The 21,729-nt window shown below is 35.4% G+C and overlaps 1 protein-coding gene across 3 annotated transcripts; it reads right to left on the bottom strand.

The window, feature by feature from the left end:
- Nucleotides 1–8,433: 8,433 nt before the first annotated feature.
- Nucleotides 8,434–18,578, bottom strand: LOC107465092 (protein kinase and PP2C-like domain-containing protein). Of its 3 annotated transcripts, XM_016084078.3 has the most exons (12): nt 18,233–18,578; nt 17,523–17,640; nt 17,168–17,334; nt 16,766–16,833; nt 16,415–16,638; nt 15,044–15,095; nt 12,797–13,337; nt 11,644–11,713; nt 11,337–11,556; nt 11,124–11,228; nt 9,078–9,173; nt 8,434–8,717 (listed from the first exon to the last, which is right to left on the bottom strand). In XM_016084078.3, exons 1-12 carry the CDS (start codon nt 18,345–18,347, stop codon nt 8,523–8,525), a joined length of 1,971 nt encoding a protein of 656 aa, XP_015939564.1. In that variant the 5' UTR covers nt 18,348–18,578; the 3' UTR covers nt 8,434–8,522. The 3 variants fall into 3 exon arrangements, with proteins under 3 accessions (XP_015939564.1, XP_015939565.1, XP_052109971.1); XM_016084079.3 differs by lacking the exon at nt 18,233–18,578 and having other exon boundaries at nt 17,168–17,231; XM_052254011.1 differs by lacking the exons at nt 8,434–8,717; nt 9,078–9,173 and having other exon boundaries at nt 11,124–11,237.
- Nucleotides 18,579–21,729: the final 3,151 nt, after the last annotated feature.

Here is a 21,729-nt window from a genome sequence, read left to right as displayed (position 1 = left end):
AGATTTACATTCTTGAGTTTATTATATTAGCCTTTACCTTTCGTTCAATAGTTAATGAAAGTGTGACTATCTCCAATTATTTTGCTTTATGTTTTAGAAATCATCGAAGTTGCATTGTCGAAACTTCATTTTACAAAAAATTAAGCAGTATTCATTAAAATAAATTATACCTTTGAATTATTATGTGATTTGAACTCTGGGTCATTAAACATTTAAACTAGTAGAAATGTAGAATTATACATATGGTTTTAAAGCTACACCCGTTAATGTGGAACCTAGGAGTTAATACTCAATTTGGTTCATAAAATTTAAAGTTAGATTTAATTTTATCCTTAAAATTTTAATGGATTTAAATTAGATTTTTAAATTTTTAATCATAATTTACATTAATCTTTGAACTAATTTTTTTTAACGAGTTGATTTAGTACATTAATTTGTCACGATTTTGATTTCTCGTCCAAATTTAATGTATTCAAGAATTATTAGAGTCCTAAATACTTGATTGTTACTCCCAGAGTCGCAAAATTTTTAAATTAAGCTTATTATTACCGTCTTCGTGAGAATGTTGGGAGCCAATCAAACTTCTAAGAAGTCTAGTAGATTTTAGTCACATAGAATTTAGATAAGGAGTCCAAATTCTAACAAGTTAACGCACAAAATCAACCTACTATTTACAGAAATCAGTTCAAAAGCTAACATGTGTTACTATTATAAATTTTAAGACTAAATTGAGTCAATTATAATTTTAAGAATCAATTTGTATCCAACCTCAAATTTCAAAAACTAAATTGAGTATTAATTCGAAATCCTACCACAATGCGATAGGCAAAGTTAGAGAGATGGTTTAACAAAGACTGCGGTTATGCAAAGAAGTTCCAACGCCTTCTCCTCCCTAGTCTTGGCATTTCGATGTAGATTATGGAGCCTTGAACTCTTACTATGAAAAATGAGTTAATACTCAAATTAATCTTTGAAAATTTTTTTAAGCATCAAATTGATCTTTAAAATTTTAATTTGCCTTATTTTAGACTTTAAATTTTAATTTATAATTTACGTTAGTCCCTCAAATTAAAATGCCATACTAATGTGGCATACTGACGTAAATAGTTAAAGTCAAGTTAGTATGACACTAAGTATTTATTTTAGCATGTCATGTTAGCAAGACATTAATGGAAATTATTTAAAGGGATAAAATGAGTTACAAAATCAAAATTCAGGTTTTAGATTGACGCAATTAAAATTTTAAAAGCCAGGTTAAATATAAATTTCGAGAGTCAATATATTAACTCTTGAAAGACTGCTTTCCAATTCTGATCATCAATAAACTCTTGGAAGAATTAGTTAATATTGAATGGCTCTGAAATGGATTAAAGATCCGAGTCTTAACCCTAATCAGATGGAGTGTTTAGTTTGATCAAACTTTTTTTCTAGTTTGGCCAAGTCCAAATAAAATCTAACTAAATTTGATCCAAACTATTGAATTCAAATCATGTCTTCGAGTCAAATCAGGCTAAGAATACTCCTAGTGGAAAATGTCGTGTTCTGAAATGGGCCCACACATTACTAGCCCAAAACTTTACAAATCTCACTGAATCATTACAAACACCACCAAAAAGTCAAAGTTGAAAAGTCCCAATTTAAGTCCTAGAATTGCATTGGATTGGGGATTATCCAATCTATTTGTGTACTTAAAACTGGGAGTTGTGCAATTTATTTGACCAAAAAAAAAATACAGGTTCTAAATTGTGGCTGAGGCATGTGAAGTAATGGCAAAGATATTTGTCTCAAATGAAGCCACATCAGGTTTGAATCCTAGTGTAGTTGCTAGGTTTGTGTCACACAGAATGGAAAATAACCACCTACTATATGAAGAATCATGCTAACATGCAACCTACTTCATAGATCCCATTAACAACTCTTTTTTACTAATCTATAAATACCCTCTTAAGTAATTTTTCATTTTAAATTACACACATTTTACTAAAAAATTTGTTAACTTTGGCGTCAGAGTCATTGCAAATACCTCCAACCGTCTGAAAGTTTTGGACCATACTGGCTGAAGCCCAACCTCCTCCAACAACTCGGGTAATACCTATGAACACTTTTTTTTTTGAACTCGGGTAATCTCATTTTGTATGTCTCTTATGAGTTTAGCTTTTTTTTTTTTCAAAGAAAAAAGGTTTCTCACTACCCTCATGCAAAATGAGTAGTTGTATAAAATTTTGAGAAAAGGACAATTTAGTCCCTGACCTTTTAACCCGCGGACATTTTCGTCCTTGAGCATTGGAAAATACATTTAAATCCCTGACGTTCCTTAAAATAAGACCGATCAGTCCCCCCGTCCATGAGCCACCCTCAGAACGGACGGAAAACGCTAGCCTGGCTCCCCCTATGCTGACATGGCTCATCGGCGTGCCCACGTGGCAAGTAAGTGGGTTGGAGGTTTTGAAAACGGGACACATTAGTCCCTCTAACACAATACGACGCCGTTTTGAATCCTGCCTTAATATTAAAATTCGTATGGGTCGTTCCTTCATGGTGGCAGCTGGTGTTGAGGAGAAGACTTGTTCAGATTTTGGTAATGGCGACGAAGGGGGCATCATCAACCTCAAGAAGAAGCGTTAGTGGAGTAAGAGAAGAAAAATCCGTTTCAAGCTCAATTCCATGTGGTGTTCATGCTGACCATCCAAACGACGCCGTCGCCCGTAGGTGCTTTTGTGGAGTTTATGCAATAATGTACATGTCGAGGACCAGCAGCAACCCTAACAGAATCTTCTTGGGTTGTCCATTCTATAAGGTAAATTTAAAAATTCTGCCTTTGGTTTGATCTGAGATGGATGCTGACAGTAGATGATTTTGGTGATTTTGACAGGGAAATGAACCTCATTGCAAATTTTTTGTTTGGGTCGATGAGCATCTTGCCAAAATAGGAAGCAATTGTTGCATATGTGAGAGCAGACATTTCGTTGGGAAACATGTTGAAGTTGTAGAAGAAGAAGAGGAAAAGGAAGATGAATTGGATCATAGAATGGCTGTTTTGGAGGAGAAGATTATTGCTTTGGAGAAGAAGAAAAATCCATTAGCCTTGTGTATTTGTGTAATTATATTTGCTGTTGTTGTTGCCTTTTATGTAGCTATTGCTTGAGAGATGAACTATAACAATCATGATAGAGAATGGTATGTTGTAGGTTCATCTTATGTATTGAAATATGCCATTTTGGCAAGTTATGGGTCCTGTAATCTAAATGGAACTGGAGTTATAATATCAGTATGTTGAACTTATATTTTGAGTATGTAAATAAACATGGAAACATTGAGGAATTAAAGGCTGTAGTTGCATACATAATTTAGAAAGATGATGTTATATTGCTAAACAGTTCTCATAAATTTTTCCAAAATAAACAAGTCTCAAAATGAACAAGTCTCATAACCATTGTCTACTAAATATTTCCAAAATGAACAAGTCTCAAAAAATGAGTAGTTTGTTGAAGCTTAAGATGTCAAAAGTAAGCCTCAAACACAAAATACAAGGCATAAGCCAAACTGTTCAGAAATAAGTAGAAACCTAAACTCCAAAATGAGCATAACTATAATCTAGACAGTTCTTCACTTCTTTGGCACAATGGTAGGTGGATTAGGGATGAATTTGAATAATCTGCTTGTGGTCGTGCCTGCTGCCGCTAATGTCTCCTGGGTAGCTGCTGCACTTGTTCCTGGTAGGACTTGAGGTTGTTGTGGGTTAGCGGCGTTTGGCTGACTTTGAGGTGGTTGTGGACTAGGGCATAGCGGAGCTGGTGGCCTGAATATCTTCTGCTTGGGCCTCATCTTCGGTGGAGTTGCTTGACTTTTTTGGGCCGCTGTGGATGGTACTTGGAGTGGAGGTCGAAAAGGTGTCCTCCTGGTTGCTGGTCCTGGCCTGACTTGGAGTGCTGCTTGTGTTGCTGCCACAGGGTTGGAAGGACCTGGGATGACACCACTTGACCCCTGTGTTGAGAGCTGGGTTGAAAAGCATTGTAATTAGTCAAACCAATTAGACATAGTAGACATTAATTAATCAATTGAACAGTTAGTAAGTTACAGCAGGTGTGGATTGCTGAGTAGCTTTGTCATGATCATGACCAGATGGAGCATCATGAGTAGGTGGAGCATCTTGAGTAGATGGAGCATCCTGATCATAATAGATAACAATGCAAACAGATAATTACTCCTAGCATAGTTAAGAAATCACATAAACTCCTAAAGAAATCAAACATTGAAGTAAACACATATACTCCTAGCATAGTTAAGAAATCAAACAGATTACTCCTAAAGCAAATTACTTACACTATCATTTGGGGCTGACTGTGACAATGGGATGACTGCCAATGACTGAGATGTGGAACATTTCTTGGGCTTCTTTGCCATAGGTTTCCAATTGGGATTAGATGGAGCGCCCTTGCATGTCTTGTAGTTATGTCCCGTTGAACCACACTTACTACAAGTCACTTTGAATGACCTCTTCAACTTATCTCCTTGTTGCATCATTGGCTCTGCTGGATCCTTTTGTCTATTATGCACTTTTGGCCTGCCAATTGGCCTCTTTATGATTGGAGGATCCGGCCTTGTGTACTCAGTCCTTGTCCAGAACTCCTCACTTGGCACAGGCTGAATACAATGAGCATATGTCTTGTGTATTGACTCCATGCATAACCATGGATGCACATAATCCTCTGGATGATCATGCCTTTTCCTTATTGCTGCTATGGAATGGATACATGGCATGCCTAACACAAAAGACAACATCATCAACCAGAATTGAGTGCACCAGTAATAAAACAATAATCAACCAGTAGCTTAAAATATTGAAAACAATATATTAAAATATCATTCAGCTAGCAAGTTAAAAACAACAAAATCAACATACTAAAACATCATTCAGCCAGCAGTGAAAAGATTGAAAACAATATAACTAATTCTTGAATCAGATTAAGGTAATGTGTTTTAGTAACTTAGAACTTACCAGTTAGCTGCCATTTGTTGCAGGAGCAAGTCTGCCTTATGAGATCAACGTCAACCTTTGTAGCTTTACGAGTAACTTCGAAACGCTTGCGTGCATCATCACCTGTCCAGTCTGCACGCCATTTATTGCTAGGCCTTATTAGACGCTCCATCCTCTTCTGCTGAACTGGTGCGAGCTTTCCAGTATAATCACTTAGTAGCTCTTTATGCTTAACCATTCTCCGCATCAGATAGCACCTAATTTCTTCACACATGGTGAGTATAGGCTTGCTTCTATAGCTGACTATCTTTGAGTTGAACACCTCATACATGTTATTTGTGAGGTTGTCCACTTTTGGCCCGTGGGAGAAATACGCCTTGACCCAAGTTGCTGGCTCAAACTTGGAGAGATATTCCCATGCCCCTTGATTAATGCCTTTCAGCTTCTCCATCTGTTCCTTGAATTCGGGTATGGTGGTGCACCTAGCACAATCCCAAACCACCTCCCGAATATACAAATCCTTAAATCGGTTTATGAAGTTTTTCCAAATGTGCATCACACAGTTCCGATGATGTGCATTTGGCATAACTTCTTTCAAAGCAGGCAGCAAACCCTATCAGCAGTACACAAAGGTTTCACCATTAAACATAACTAGTCAATTATGAACAACTGTATTATTAAACTAAGCATAACAGTGAATGAATATCTAACTACAATAGAATTCAGATTGAAATAATTCAACCATTATCAAGTTGTGAATATTACCTTCTGTTGGTCGGACATGAAATTTCAACCATGAGTCTGAACATCCCCCAGATCCTCCTGAAGTAGAGTAAGAAACCATTTCCATGACTCTTTGGTTTCAGACCTTGCAACTCCATAAGAAACAACATAAAATTGATTATTCGCATCTTGTGCCACTGCAGTTAAGAGTTGTCCACCATAGTATGTTTTCAGGAAGCAACCATCAAGGTGGATTAGAGGCCCGCATCCACTCTTGAACCCCTGCTTGCATGCCTCTAACCCTATATACAGCTTATCAAACACAGGAGGGGCTTGAGGAATTGGAGTAACACACAGCTCTGCCCTGGAGCCAGGGTTGCTTCTTAGAATCTCAAACAAGTAATCCCTCACATTATTGTACTGCTCCCTCTCATTGCCCATTATCTTCTCCCTTGCCTCCTTAACTGCTCTGTAGACCATTTTTGGATGTGCAGTGAGTGAGAACTCCTCTCTCAGAAAGTCAACAGCTTCATTTGTCCTCATGTGAGGATGTGAACTCATTTTCTTCTCCACCTTCTTACTAATCCAATGTTGATCAACAGCGTTACTTCCTAGGTCCCTTGCACATGTGTGATCGTTTTTGTAAGTCTTCACCTGATAGCATTGCAGTGATCTGTTGTAAGACAAATGAACTAACCACGGGCAGTCATCATCCTTGCATCCCACCCTAACTCTCTCCCTATCATTCTTAATCCACCTAAGCTCTCTACCCTCAGCAATAAAAGAGTCTTTCACAACTTCTTTAAATCTCTCTATGGTTGCAAACCTTGTCCCTAACTCAAACCTCCCCTCTCCAAAAGCATAATCATCATCAAATTCAGGAAATTTGTGCCTACTGGACTCATCATCTGATGAGTTAAGAGTGTGTAACTCCTCAGAATGGTAATCATATATAGGATCATCATCATCATCATCTTGGACTGTACTGACATAGAACCTCACACTTGGATCTGTGTTGGGCTGTTCTTCATTGGGCCCAAAATCAGCCTCATGATCATTGGGCCCAGATTTGGCATGCTGCTGTATATTGGGTTCACTCCTGGCCTGCTGCCTTCTATTCACCTCAGATGTCCCCTTTCCACTACTCTGTCCCTTCTTTAACCAACTTCTCCTACTCATGTTCACACCTGTCTTCTTTGCATCTGGCTTCTTGGCACATGGCTTCTTTGCAGATGGCTTTCTTGGAGACACAATTTTCTCCTTTCCCTTACTAACTCTCTTCCTCTTGCGTGCTCTGTCCTCATTGCTATTATCACCATCATCACTGTCAGTTTCATGTCCGGGTGGTGGAGGTTTGTAGGGCTCATCCTCCGTACTCTCATACCCATCATCTGAAGATGAACTCTGAATCTCTCCTAACACAAGACTCTTTCCTTTGTTTCCAGCATCCTCCACAATATCAAGCTTATCAACAGGGTGGTCAAAGTACAGGTAAAACTCATTCTTCTTTGTATTCTTCATTATGTTCTCTCGCATGGCATTGATCCCTGCATCCCCTGTCAAACTGTGTAGCCTCGACTCAATGTCATCACTCATTGGATCATACCAATAAACTGCCCTGTACGACTGGTACCCCAAGCCTTTAAAAAGTGTGATCAAGTCCCCAAAATTCACATAATCCAGGTCCATTTCGGGAAATTTCTCTACCTTTCCATTTTCATAAACAAGGGAACCATTACTTTTTCTGACAAAACTACCTCCATGGTAGAAAACAGGCACCACAAACACATCTACCATCTGGAGGAAAAAAACAGAAATCAACGCTCAACTAACTAGACACTCATACATCAATCTCCTACAAAAAAAATAGAAACAGAAATCATCCAAGAACTTTTCTTTGCCCTAACATTGAATCAAATTCACTGTTACAACGCACATACAGTTTATACCATTACTATCACCATGCACGTACAACAGTTCATACTTTCATAACAATTGAACTACACAATCAACTCACTAAGCAATGCTACTGATTCTTACCTTCTGTAATGAAGACGGCAACTCAGACTGGATTCACACCGAATGCACACCGGAACCTTTTCCGTCAGGACGGTGATTTTTTTGGAGGGAGAAACAGAATAATCCCGTCTTTGATCTTCAATCTTCCTTAGGGTTTTGTGTAATTCTGTAAAAGCTCTGTGGGTGTAATAGGGATTGCACACAGGGAAAGGAACGATAATGTAAATAAGGAGCAGGATTCAGAACGGCATCGTATTGTGTTAGAGGGACTAATGTGTCCCGTTTTCAAAACCTCCAACCCACTTACTTGCCATGTGGGCACGCCGATGAGCCATGTCAGCATAAGGGGAGCCAGCTCAGCATTTTCCGTCCGTTCTGAGGGTGGCTCATGGACGGGAAGACTGATTGGTCTTATTTTAAGGAACGTCAGGGATTTAAATGTATTTTCCAATGCTCAGAGACGAAAATGTCCGCGGATTAAAAGGTCAAGGACTAAATTGTCCTTTTCTCTAAAATTTTGTTTTCAAACTTCTTGATGAACCCATGTAATGTGTGTGTAATGTATGAAAAATGCCTAGAATTAAGAACGGTCTAATCCACCTAACAAAAAAAAAAGCACAGCTTTATTTTTTGACCTAATTTATTTTTTATTTATTTAAATAAAAATAAAAATTAGAATAAATAAACAGAATCAATCATACAAAACAATAACACTACAATAGATTTGTATTTATTCAATAAATTGGTATAACTTACATGCCAACCATGACTAGTCTCAACAAACATGCAAAAGGAAGAAATGCTAATAAATTCTTTCTGCTGTAGTTACAGGACGTAAAAATACGACAATGACAGTAATGTTATCTCTGCTGCCACGTTCAACTGCTTCAGTAGCCAACCTCTTAGAACACATTCCAGGCTCTTTTACCGTGTCTTTTATTATTTTTATTACTTCCTCACCGCTCATAATATCCCATAGCCCATCACTAGCCATGACCTGATAAAAATTTATTGCTAGCTTAGTACACGAGGAACAAATTGTGCTGCCTAAAATGAACTAAGGTAATAGGAGGATGCTGCACATATCATAGAACTGCAAAAACATCATTCCTAAAGTGTACTTTAATAAATGAGAGCGCAATTTTACTGGTTCTCCTAGCAGGTTTCCATTTTCTGTAAGTTTCAGCAATTAACAATACCCTTCATGTGGAATCAATAATTTTGTAGTATTGTGAATTCCTTATTATTACCACTTAATTATCATTTATCAAACAACTTATTCTTGGATACACTTTCCAAAGATCCAACGTATTACCAAACTGCGAAGAACAGTATATTTCAATAGCAAAGGGCTTACCAGAAACTCATCCTCTACAGATAAGATGCTCTCAGTTATCTCAGGTTCTGCAGTCACAGCAGGCTTCAGATCATCATCACCAATAGAACGAGTAACCTATGTTAGAAAAAGAGTTGACTTTGTTAGAGAAGCTTGTAACAAATAAGTATACAATAACAAGCAAATAAGCATAAATAGAATAAATAATAAAATCCGGAACAGGGTGTTAGAACTGGATCAAAATACTAGTGAGTGTTCATTAATGGAACACAAGATAGATATGATATTCAAGGAACCCCTCAGCTCTTCTGAGACTCTTAGAAATGCCAAAGACCGCCAACTCCCATCTCCTGAATTATAAACTAACAAGAACCTAACACCTCTCTCATAATTAACTCTTTCACTACTCACGACTCAAATGAAGGAGCATCTGCCTTCGAGGTGCACAGCACCAAGACAGTTCATGGAGCCACCGCTGTCATATTTGGGACCTCTCTCCTCCCTGAGTGCTCTGTGCTCCCTACTGAATGATTCCTTTTGGCTTGTCCTCATGAATATATATGCTAAATAATATCTTTGCTACTAGAATGTTATCTACTTTTGTTAAATGTCTATGTAGTTTTTAATAATAAAATAAAGTAAAAGTGCATAGATTGCTTCTAGACAAATACTCCAAATAGTGGAATATATTGCACATTGCAACAAATATTTAGCCCTTCTTTCTTTCTCCCAAAACCTGCAAACCTCATCAAAAGAAACTGATCTAGTAATGGGAGGCACACCCAAGATTCTCCAAACATGCCAAACAAAGAACTCCACAAAGAATCACCCATAAGCCAGCATAAGAACAAAGGTGATACCATTTCTGAATCTCCCCGACACATAATACACACGTTTGGAGATATAGCCTTATGTGGTCTTTTGACTTGTAAATTATCATTGGTGTTAATTCTGAATAAGCACAGTAGGCCAAATAAAAGATTTGAATTTAGTGGGAGCTTTTGATTTCCATATTGGTTTATCGAGGAGAAAAGGTGTTCTAGTGGAGGATTGGGATAGAGACTGAATAAGATTTAGAGGTATACTGACCTGATGAACCAAGAGAACAAAATCTTTTGTCAAGGGTAGAGAGGATAGAGCTACATATGCTAAATACCCATAAATATTTGCTTCATCCCCTTATTTTTAGTGGATTAACTCTTGTAACTAACAAAATCATGACATGGTCTCAAACAACAACAACAACAATAACAACACAACAACAACAAAGTCTTATTTCATTGGGTGAGGTCAACTACATGGATCAAATGAGGCCATCGTGTCCTATCATATATCATGTTACAATGAAACCATTTACACATATATCTCCTTTGACTACCTCTTGTATGGTCTTTTTAGATCTTCCTCTACCTTTCACCATTTATCTATCTTCCATCTAATCCACCTTTTTAACTGGATGCTTTGCAGATCTTCTATTACCTGTCACCTTAATAGTGTTATTGAAGTCAAACACTCTATGCCACTATCAAGGATTAACAACTATGCTTTGCAGTTTGCAAAAGGCAGTCAAGACTCGACGCTCCCCCAAATCAACAAAGCTACATGATTGCTCTGTCCAAGCTTCTTCAAGTTCAACAAAGAGAAGCATATCTATTTGAAGGAATAGATGGTGATAGTGACTACAGGTCATCATAGCAAAATGTCCCAAGGTAATTTTTGCTGAAACTCCAATACTAACTTCAAAAACGTGAGAAGAAGGACTGAGGGCGGAGGGACTGGGAAGTAGATGAAAGAGTTACGTGAATTTTCTTGAGTGAGAAACTCTTAGCTTTTCTTAATACTAGTTACATTTAAAAGTAGAACTACACTATCTTCTGGCATTAATCTTTCCAATGAGGAACTGCCCAATTTCCAACGAAAATGACATTCACCACTTCCAATATCTACCGATTAGATTAAACACTAATACTATTACCACCTTTTACACACAAGCACAAGGTTGCATTTCACAGCATGCATGCAGTAGAAAAGAAACAAAGCAGGTATTTCTTGACAATTTGAACAAACCTGAAGCGCAGGAGGACCAACCCTCCATGTATCAACTTGCCAATGAACATGGCCACCATGACGAATAACACGCTCTCGCTCTTGCAGACAGCTTGCAACATGATCCTAGTATTGCTAATATGGGATTAGTGTGAATATTATGCAAGGGAATACAGTAAAGAAGCTTTTATAATTGTAGACTGAAGCTAAAGTTAACATTAATAATCAGCTCACCTTACTTAGAGCAATGGGATTACCAGCACGACATAATATTGCCCTACAATCACCTATGTTGGAAACAAATAATTTGTTCCTGACTACAAGTGCAGTAATTGCTGTACAACCAGGATGCCAGTCCTTCTGAACACATCTGTTGGATTTGCGATAGCTATCAAGTTCTTTTCTAAAGGCAGAATCTGTCCTAAGAAACGCTTCAGCTAGTGCATTAGCAGGACTGCATTTATACAATGAATAGTCTTTCAATGATGAACTAATGAGAAAGAGTGAGAAAAAGAAAGTGAGCATCTAGAATGAAACATACCTGCCCATAAAAACTAAAGATCGCAAAAATGATGGTACAGCTCTAGAGGAAAACTCGGCTGCTGCAGCACCTGCATATTTTAACAATTTACCATAGAATGAGTATCTAATTTTCTATTTATCACACTACTATTAGACCAAATATGTTATGTGGGATGAAGTAATGTATTGAGCAACAAAGAGCAAACATGATCACAAACTTAGTATGGCATAAATGAGGACATTTCAATGGATGAGATGCCATACCAGAATGGACAGCATAACAAGAGAAACAGACAAAAACATTCGGTTAGGATGGTGGATTATATTGAAGAAGGTAGCCCAGTGGCTTGGAGTAGTTGGTAACCTAAAAAGACTGTCTGAATGAGCTGGTCAAAACAGATTTAAGTATAAATAGGATGAGTTCAGGCATGATTCATGACATAATACAATGACATCATTTGATCATGAAACTGACTACACTTGGTGAGATAAGGATTTTTTGTTGTTGTTGCTATTGTTTCAATCTTAATTTAACTAAGATTGCTAGAACCAAATAGCAAGGGCCTTGAGAAGAACCCCACCTTAAAAGCCAGCTGTTAAAAGAGAAGAACCACTCTCTTTAAAGTTTAAATACAACATCGAGTATCCATACTACTCGATGTGGAACTTTGGACACCCCATAATACCCAAGTCCCTAACACAATGAGAGGTCTTTGAGATGAACTGAATCAAGAAAATGACAACAGAACTCTACTCCAGTAACTTGTCTTTGCATATAATGCAAGTTCCTATGAATAGACATAACATCAAAGGGCTCCCAACCATGCTGCACAATAAAAGAAGTGCATCAATTGCCATTAGTTCAGAAGCATATTCTATTGCAAAGTTTAAAATTTTTTTAATGTGCAAAGGATAAGGGTATGGGTTAACAAAAAAAGAAAGGTTTCATTAGTTACTTGTTATATTACTATTGGAAATTCTTTCCAATTTTCTACAACTTCTCAACACCCATGGCACTGCATTTTTCTTACTTCAACAAGGTTCCCAATGTAAATCATAAAGGAAGTCTCACAGTAATTAAAATGAAGTATTTGCATGCTCAAATAGTAATAATTTATTCTGGAATTTAGATCAAACAAAATATAGATTGATCATGGATTGCTATTGAATACCTCTATGGCCATCAAAGATACCAAAAGCATAGAGATCCTTTACATTGCAAATATGGGGCAGAATGAAATGTGTGTCCTCCATCGTCTCCCTTCTTCCACATGTAGCATAAGAACCCCAAGAAAGTATTGGTTGGTATACCATGCGCTCATCATAAGATTCATTCAAGGTTCTCAAACCAAAATCTGTTGCAATAGAGGCATGCTGAGCCGAAATTTCGCCTTGAGTGGACCAGTTGAAACACTCCTGATAAACCTGAGGATTGACCTTGTCTACAAGTTGATCAGCATGAAACTGACAAGGTCTAATATGCATATCTTCAACCTTCTTTATCTTCCTATCTTCCAAAATGAGATCAAGTTCCTCAACAAGATCGTCAAAGGAAGGTCTGCTTTCGGGATTTGCATCCCAGCACTTCTGTATCATTGATAATAATCTTGCTGGTATACCCAATTCCTCAGTAGCAAGGGATGGCCGTAATCCATCATTAACAGCTGCAGTCAGTTGCTGCTGAGTATAGTTCATCTCAAGCACTGTGTGAGCCTATCATCAGTAACCAGGGATAAATGTCACTTCAGCAAATATTTGAATCTATTTTTTGGATACAAAAAAGAAACTTTATTAAGAAAGAGTAGAATGTATAGAAGAGGATGAGACATCATCGCATAGATACAAAAAAAGGCTAAGACCTAGCGAAACAGCCCGTGAAGTAGCATCTCAATCCCTTTGAATGTCAATTAAAGAAACTCCCTTGAACAGACAATGTGTTGAGAACCAGAAGGAAGCCAAAAATCCAAAACATTTTTAACATGGCAAACAATCTTTATTTCCTAAAGCTTCCAATATGCAAAAGAAGAGCCTCATAATAATTAATAATAGTCCAAGCAGAAAGTTGATATTTGGATGCAAAAACAAAACATATCCCAGGAAATGAGTTGGAAGTAGCAAAATAAGAAAATATCCCAGGCAATTTGAGGAGCTGAGACCGTCACAATTTACCCTATTGCATTCCAATATTCCTAACTCCCACTTCCCCAATGCATTAGATTTTCCAACAGACAATCCCACCAAATCCTACTTTCACTTTGCACAAGTTGTTCATTCATATTTTCCGTCTTCTTGTCAATATATACATATAGAATCAAATGACACCGTCTCGTCTCATCTTTTTATAGGATGTATATTTTATTGATCCAACCATTGAATCAAAATTTAATATAAGGAAGATCATCTACACCAAATTTAACCGAAATTAGACATCAATAAGCATATAATTGAAGAACCCTTTATGTATATTTTTAACAAATATATTAATTTGATTTTCAAGTATATAAAAAATATAGTAAACAAATTTGGATTGACATGAATTTTTTAGAGATCTATAATATATAAGTTTCTAATCCAACAGTTTTTTTTTTAAAATTTACACGAGCAAAAGATTATTTAATGATGTAACATTTACTTAAATTGACACTGGTGACATTTGATCCTAACTATATATAGATGAGAGATCTGTTTACAGAAACTATAAGTCTTGTTGCCTTATACCGTTGAATAACTTGTTACGGGTGATGAATTTCATCAATCCAATCGTTGAATTCGAACATTTCACTATATAGATCATTATAAGAAAATTTCATAAATTTGGAATTGATTTGATATGATATGTCACCTTTTATGTACATTATACTTAAAAAAATACAAGATAATACGACTATTAGATTACATATCTATTGATGTTTGAATTTTCTGAAAGTTGGTAAGCTTGATTATACGATAATATGGCATAAGTTGTTACCGTGTAAGTCAACAAGACTTACAGTGTATGAGGTTCATTGGACCTAGCATATTTACATTGATAAGCGTTTATGGCTGCCATAATTTCGTGAGATATTCCTCAACAGAATGAGTTAATGCAGAGGCGGAGTCTCATACAATACAAGGGGGGAAATGGCCTCCCCTAACCAACAAGTTTTCCTTACAAGTTGTGCATAAATTTTTGTTTAGCCCCCTTAAAATTTTTATTTTATTCTTTGTTAACTGTAAAAAAAATTTTTGGCCCCTCCCTGAAAGTTAATCTAGCTCCACCCCTGGTTAGATGTGTCATCTAGAATACAATCATAGTAAAGGAGTATAATCATAAGCTTAATGCCCAAAACATAGAATACTCAAGGAATATAACCAGTGATAAATAACATTCTACATTAAACCAATAAATTCAAACTTGCATACAAGATAGATATGCTGACCTGTGCTTCTGCTCGAAGATCAGTATACGGCACAACACCAGTTAGGAGTTCACTACAGCAAAAACAACGTTTGAATTCAAGGGTAAAGAATTAATACATGTTCTTAATCAATATACGATTTTATATATATTACAATGGCACTGCAACACCTACTCAATGCACAAAATAATTTTCTTTTATAAAATAAAAAAAAAATCATTAAGATGCGGAGAAGTATAACAGAATTTGAGGGATAAGTGTTTCCCTATACAAAAGCAAAAGCAAAAAACACAAGACTTATCTATAAAACATTGCTTTCAAATCTCTCAATATATCTGAGAGGGAAAGTCCCTATAAAGATTATGATCTTTACACCAACTAGATGCTACGCGTCTAATTCTATCTCATAAAACCTGCTTGTCAGAAAATCTGTCATTGAAGGTGCGTACATTACACTCCCAAATAGTCCAAATAGTTGTGGAAACTGCATATTGCCACAAAGATTTTGTCTATTTTCTACTATCAAACCCAACAAACCTGATCAATAGAAATTGGTCCAGGGTTATCAGGCACATCCAACATTCATCAAAGATGCTAAACAAATTGTTCCATAAGAAAACAGCTATTGGGCAGTGCAAAAACAGATGTGAATATGACTCTGAATTTTCCCCACACATAACATATGCATATAAGGGAGATAGCCTTATGTGGCCTTCAAACTTGCAACAAGTCATTGATATTAATTCTGTTAAGCACAGCTATCCATATAAAAGATTTAACTTCAGAAGGAGCTTTGGACTTCTAGATGGGTTTGTCTGCATGGAGAGAAGTTTTCTAGAGAAATGAGTAAGAAATTGGAAGATGGATTCCCAACTAAAACTACCAGGAGTCAAGAGACCGTATCCTTTTGTCACGGTTAGAAAACAAAAAAAAAAATCAAGTAGATCTAAGAGAGTCAAAAGTTCGGAGGATTCCCTATCGTTAATGTTATGAAAGAAATGGAAGTCCCAAGAGAAAGAGGAATCCTGTGTAATGTAAAAGGATTAAATAGGAGAATTATGCAAGATAGATGATAAAGGCAAGGAAATGCTAGGACTAAATTTCACAAAATAATGACCAGCATACATGTTGAAGTATCAGTCCAAAAAAATAATTAAAGCAAGCTTTCTTCTAAGATATTGATGCCCCGATGCAACAAACTTCTATTGATGTACTAAATAAATCCTCAAAATAAAGCTAATAAACTAAAACCAAAACAATTAATACAAGTCACCAATATGATGCATGAACGATGCCATGCATATGGTGACATCAATTTTCAGTCCAGTCACCTTTTCTTACATCACCAAGAAAAGGGTAAGTAGAAGAAAATAAATGATATCAAATTCTTACTTGATTGATACACCAAAACTGTATACATCTGATTTTTCTGTATGTAACTCCTTTCTTAATATTTCAGGTGCCATATAAATTAGTGTGCCAACCATGTTTCTTTTGTGAAAACCACCCGTGGGTTTTCCAGAAGACTTCCAGTTCTCTAGAGAAACTCCCTTAAGATTATTCTTGTATTCTGCTAAACCAAAATCTGTGAGGTGTGGACAAAGACTTTTGTCAAGCTGTACCAAAGATAAAATAGTATTGGTGAAGTGCATAAATGTACAACATATCAAAAATCAGATATTATGATAGAAAGACAGCACAACCAAATAAAGAAAGAAGAAGAGAGAAATAGGAAAGTATTACAAGGATATTCGCTGGTTTTATATCTCTATGTAGAACCCCGAGATTATGCAGGTATTGCAACGCCTTTGCTAGAAAAGGGGGGAAAAAGGAAGTAGAAGGAAACAGTTAAAAAGTCTGTCAAGCACTTGATAATTTTAATTACTCGGATACATGATGAAAGATTTGAAGTTGTTAAAGATCAATGGTTCAAAAAAGTTAAATGAAAGGAGGCCGTAAAGCAAAATAACCAATTAAAAGGAAAGCAGTAGTACAGGCTTGTTTTAAAGCATTCCTAATCCTTATATATAAATTAGGGTCTATCTAAAGGCACTAGTTAAGGAAGCTAGCAGTTGAAATGTTTATATGGGGGTAAAAAAAATTTAAGCAATAGAGAATTCTAAAATTACAGGACTGCAATTATACCTAGTTGCATTGTTAATACGAGTGCATGATTGATAGTTGGGGTCCATTCTTCCACATGTAACTTCTGGGCAAGATTCAAAGATTCATAGAATTCGAAGAAAAACAGGTAATTAGGTGGTTTTGCATGGGCTGCAATTAATGTCGCTATTCCCGGGTGATCTAGCGTGCTACATTTGTTTAGGAGAAACAAAAAAATGGTGAACCAAAAATTCACAAAACTTCACATTCATCATGTAGCATGTCAAAACACTAGGGAAAATAGTAAATTCACCAGCTGAAATGCTAAAAAGCATGCTTAGAGCTACATAAATGCTGAAGGGTAGTAGAATTAGACAGATAAATATAATATACATACCACAGCAGTTGCAATTCTTTATGAAACTTATCAATGTCCTCTGAAATTGATAAGATGGGTTTCTTCACAGCAACCTTCTTGCCATCCAAATTCCCTTCATATACAATACTTTCTGCCCCTATGGTTGCCATCATCAACACAAGAAATAATACTAATCTTCATCTTTTATCGAAATATAATAGCAGAAATAACTGTCAACAATCACCTAAACCATCAACTTTTAGTGCTAAATTTTAAATATTTATACTTCGGACCCTTGGAGCAACGAACGGTTCAATTGTCTCTGTGAATCCCCAAACCCTGAATAACACGGAATGCTTTCCTAGGCTGCCCTTTATACAATAAATCCTTCCTTCCTCTCCCCTTCCCTCTAAAATCCCATTCCCTTCTACAATTCCATGGCTGCCACTCCAAAATTCTAACTCAGAAACATACCCTTGGGATTTATTTAGCTTCCAAAAGATATTCCCCCCAAAAAAATAACATCATTAAGGTAAACAATGCACCATTGTTTTAATTGAATTTTCTGCTAAGAAAATACTGACAAACAGAACTTTATCATACATATTCAGTTATCATTTTCTTTGCAAAGAAGCCGTACATACTTTTCAGCAGCTTATTTGGAGAGAATTTAAAACGAAATAAGAGAGCGAATTTGAAAACCAAAACTAAAAGTAGTGAAAAAACAATGGAGAAGGGTTTGAGATTACCTCGTGCAATGGGTGAGAGTATAGCGTAAGAGGAAGGAGGGAGATGCAGAGGAATAGAATCGCTGGTACAGCAACCCCTGAAGCATGTGTTAGGCTCCACGATTTCAATCCCCATTCCTCTAACGTCGCTGCAGTGGCCTTTCGAAAAACAAGAATAGGAGAATTTAAGCACCGAATACTGTACGATACATATGGTGTGTTCTCATGGAAATTTCGTGGCGTTTGGAGCTATTTGGTGTTATTTCCGGGAAACAATTACTTGCATAATCGCGCCCGTTTTTTTTCTTTTTTTTTTCTCTTTTTTCATAAAAGAACATTGAGTAAGATGAGGAGAAGGATTATACAAAGTGGGGATAAGCTTAAGTGAGGCAATGGAGCTATACCCTCCAACCTTTCTATACAAAAATTAGTAGTATTTTTTAAAAAAAAATAAATAATAATTTAGTTGGTTCAAATATTTTATTATAATTTAAAATATTTAAATTTAATTTTTATTTTTTATTTTATTATATAATAATTTTAATTTTAAATATTAAAAATATGTTAAATTTGGATTGAATTGGGTAAGTTTTTATTGATTTCATAATACAATAAAATTAAAAAATCAAATCAAATCAAATTAAAATTATTATCTAACAAAAAAAATAAGAATAAAAAAAAGATTATTTTTAAACATTAAAAATATGTTGGATTTAGACTGAATTTGGTGGGTCTTTGTTAATTTCACAACACATTAAAATTAAAAGATAAAATCAAATCAAATCAAAAAAATTATCTAACAAAAAAAGATAAGAATAAAAAAAATCATCTAACAATCAAATCAAATAAAAAAAAGTTATCTAATAAAAAAAAGATAAAAATAAGAAAATCTAACAAAACAAAAAATAAAAATCATTATAAAAACACGCTCCTTTGCTTCTCTATTGGCACATCTCTATTCAACAAGCAACACTCTCTTCATTTTTGAATTCAAATATAAAAAATTAGATATTTTTCATTATCCTTCTAACTTCTTTTTTACATATTTTACATGATATATATTTAAATTTTTATACAAAATAATGATGAAAAATCAAAGAATTGATGTATTTTTTAAGAGGAAAGCTAATAGTTAAGAAGGAGAAATATAACTTCTACAATATCTGACCTGTAGATAGTTCTTCTACTTTAATGAATCACAAAGAAAGTGAGATACAACTTTTAAAGGTTCAAATAGTTGCATCCGATGAGTTTGACCTTAATTCTTTGGAACGAGACCCTGGAAAACGGCTTCAAATTTGACAATATCACACAAACCAAAGAGATGAGGTTAGACGAGCTTATCTTAAATGGGGTCCATATCAAAAGTATCTTGACAATTATTCTCTATCTAGTACGAAGCATCCAAGACGATTTCAATATGTTTGGTTTGGTATTTTTCCTTCATGGTTAGAGTATCCACCTTCTGAAAATGCTGCATATTGTTTATTTTGTTATTTGGTTAGCGAAAATCCAGTGGACATCATGGGTCAGATGTTTTTATTAGTAAAGAGTTTAGAAATTGGAAAAAGGTTAATGATGGAAAGTATTGTACTTTTCTTAAACATATTGGAGATCCTTACTCACTACACAAGAATACAGTTGGAGCATGTATAGATTTACTGAATCAGGCAAGTCACATCCAAAATGTAATTGAGGATCATACTTCTGAAGAAATTCAAAAGAATCGATTACGTCTAAAATCCTCCATTGATGCAACTTGTTGGCTTATATTTTAACCTTGTGCTTTCAGAGGCCATGATGAGACTCCAGAATAAAAAAAATCAAGGTAATTTTCTTAAAATGATAAAACTCATAGCATCTTATAATGATGAAGTTGTAAAAACTGTGTTAGAAAATGCTCCATATAATGCTAAATATACTTCATATCAAATTCAAAAAGAAATTTTGCATATTCTCTCAAACAAGGTGAGAAAGCATATTTTAGAGAAAATTGGAGATTTCAAATTTTGCATTGTAGTAGATGAAACTCGTGATGAATTCAAAAGAGAACAAATGGCACTTGTTTTGAGATTTGTTGATATACATGATTTTATTCAAGAGCGTTTTTTTGATCTTGTATATATCAAAGATGCTACATCATTAACTCTGAAACAAGAATTGTGCAGCATTTTTTCTCGACATAGTCAAGGATGTCTCTAATATTTGTAGTCAAGGATATGATGGCGCCAGCAACATGAGAGGGGAATGAAATGGGTTACAAGAATTATTCTTAAAAGATTTTTCTTATGCTTACTATATCCACTGTTTTTCTCATCAATTACAACTTGCATTAGTTGCTGCATTAAGAGAAGTTATTTCTGTGCATCAGTTTTTTTCAAAATTGACTTTCATCATCAACATCATTTGTTCTTCTAGTAAGCGACATGATGAGTTACATGCTGTCAAGAAAGATGAAATTGTCTATTTATTAGAGATTGATGAACTTGAAACTGGTAAAGGGGCAAATCAAATTGGTACTTTGAAACGAGCAGGTGATACTCGATGGAATTCTCATTTCTCTTCTATTTGCAGTTTGATAAATATGTATGGTGCAACGTTGACTATTTTACAAAAGATTATTGTTGATGGATTAACTTATTCTCAGCGTGGTGATGCAGATAGTACTTAGAATACCCTGACCTCATTTGAGTTTGTATTGATCTTGCATTTGATGAAAGATATTATGAGAATAACTGATATTCTTTATCAAGCTTTACAAAAGCAGTCTCAAGACATAGTTAATGTTGTGCAACTACTTCATTATACAAAAACACTTATCCAAAGCACGAGAGATGACAGATGGGAGGAATTATTAAAAATGTGAAATCATTTTGTGAGCAACATGATATTCTAATTCCTGAATTAACTGCTTCTTATGTTGCAAAGCAAGGACGCTCGCGTCACCAAAAAACTCATAAACAGTTGAGCATTATTTTAGAGTGAAGATATTTTTAATCATAATTGATTAGCAATTACAAGAGTTAAATAACTGATTTAATGATCAAGTAATGGATCTACTAAGTCTGAGCTTTACTTTTATGTCTAAGGATGCTTATAAAAAGTTTGACATTGCTAAGATTTCTACTCTTGTTGACCGCTACTATCCCAAAGACTTTACTGAACAAGAGAAGATTAATTTGCCTTTTCAGCTTTAGCATTTTATTCTTGATGCTCGTCAGCATCCAGAAATGAAGAATTTGTCAACTATTCATGAACTGTGTAGATGTTTAGCAGAAACAAAAAAGTCAAAAGTATATTACTTGATTAATAGATTGATTCATCTGATATTAACTCTTCCAATTTCTATAGTTACTACAAAACGATCATTTTCAGCAATGAAAATAATGAAGACAAAGTTAAGAAACAAGATGGAGGACGACTTTTTCGTGGATAATTTGATCATTTTACATTGAGAAATAAATTGCTGAAAAGTTTAGTTCTAATTCAATTATTGAAGATTTCAAGTCACTAAAAAC

The sequence above is a fragment of the Arachis duranensis genome, chromosome 9 (assembly GCF_000817695.3).
Source record: "Arachis duranensis cultivar V14167 chromosome 9, aradu.V14167.gnm2.J7QH, whole genome shotgun sequence".
Taxonomy (NCBI): Eukaryota; Viridiplantae; Streptophyta; class Magnoliopsida; order Fabales; family Fabaceae; genus Arachis; species Arachis duranensis.
Note: the sequence above shows the minus strand (reverse complement) of the source record. Positions and strands in the feature narration are given on the sequence as shown.

Bases quoted from the DNA above. Each gene is read 5' to 3' on its own strand.
- LOC107465092 (XM_016084078.3), bottom strand. From the start codon at position 18,347: ATGGGGATTGAAATCGTGGAGCCTAACACATGCTTCAGGGGTTGCTGT. The intron at 17,641-18,232 runs GTAATCTCAAAC...TGGCAACCATAG, and splicing joins ACTCTCACCCATTGCACGAG to GGGCAGAAAGTATTGTATAT. The intron at 11,229-11,336 runs GTGAGCTGATTA...TAGCAATACTAG, and splicing joins ATCCCATTGCTCTAAGTAAG to GATCATGTTGCAAGCTGTCT.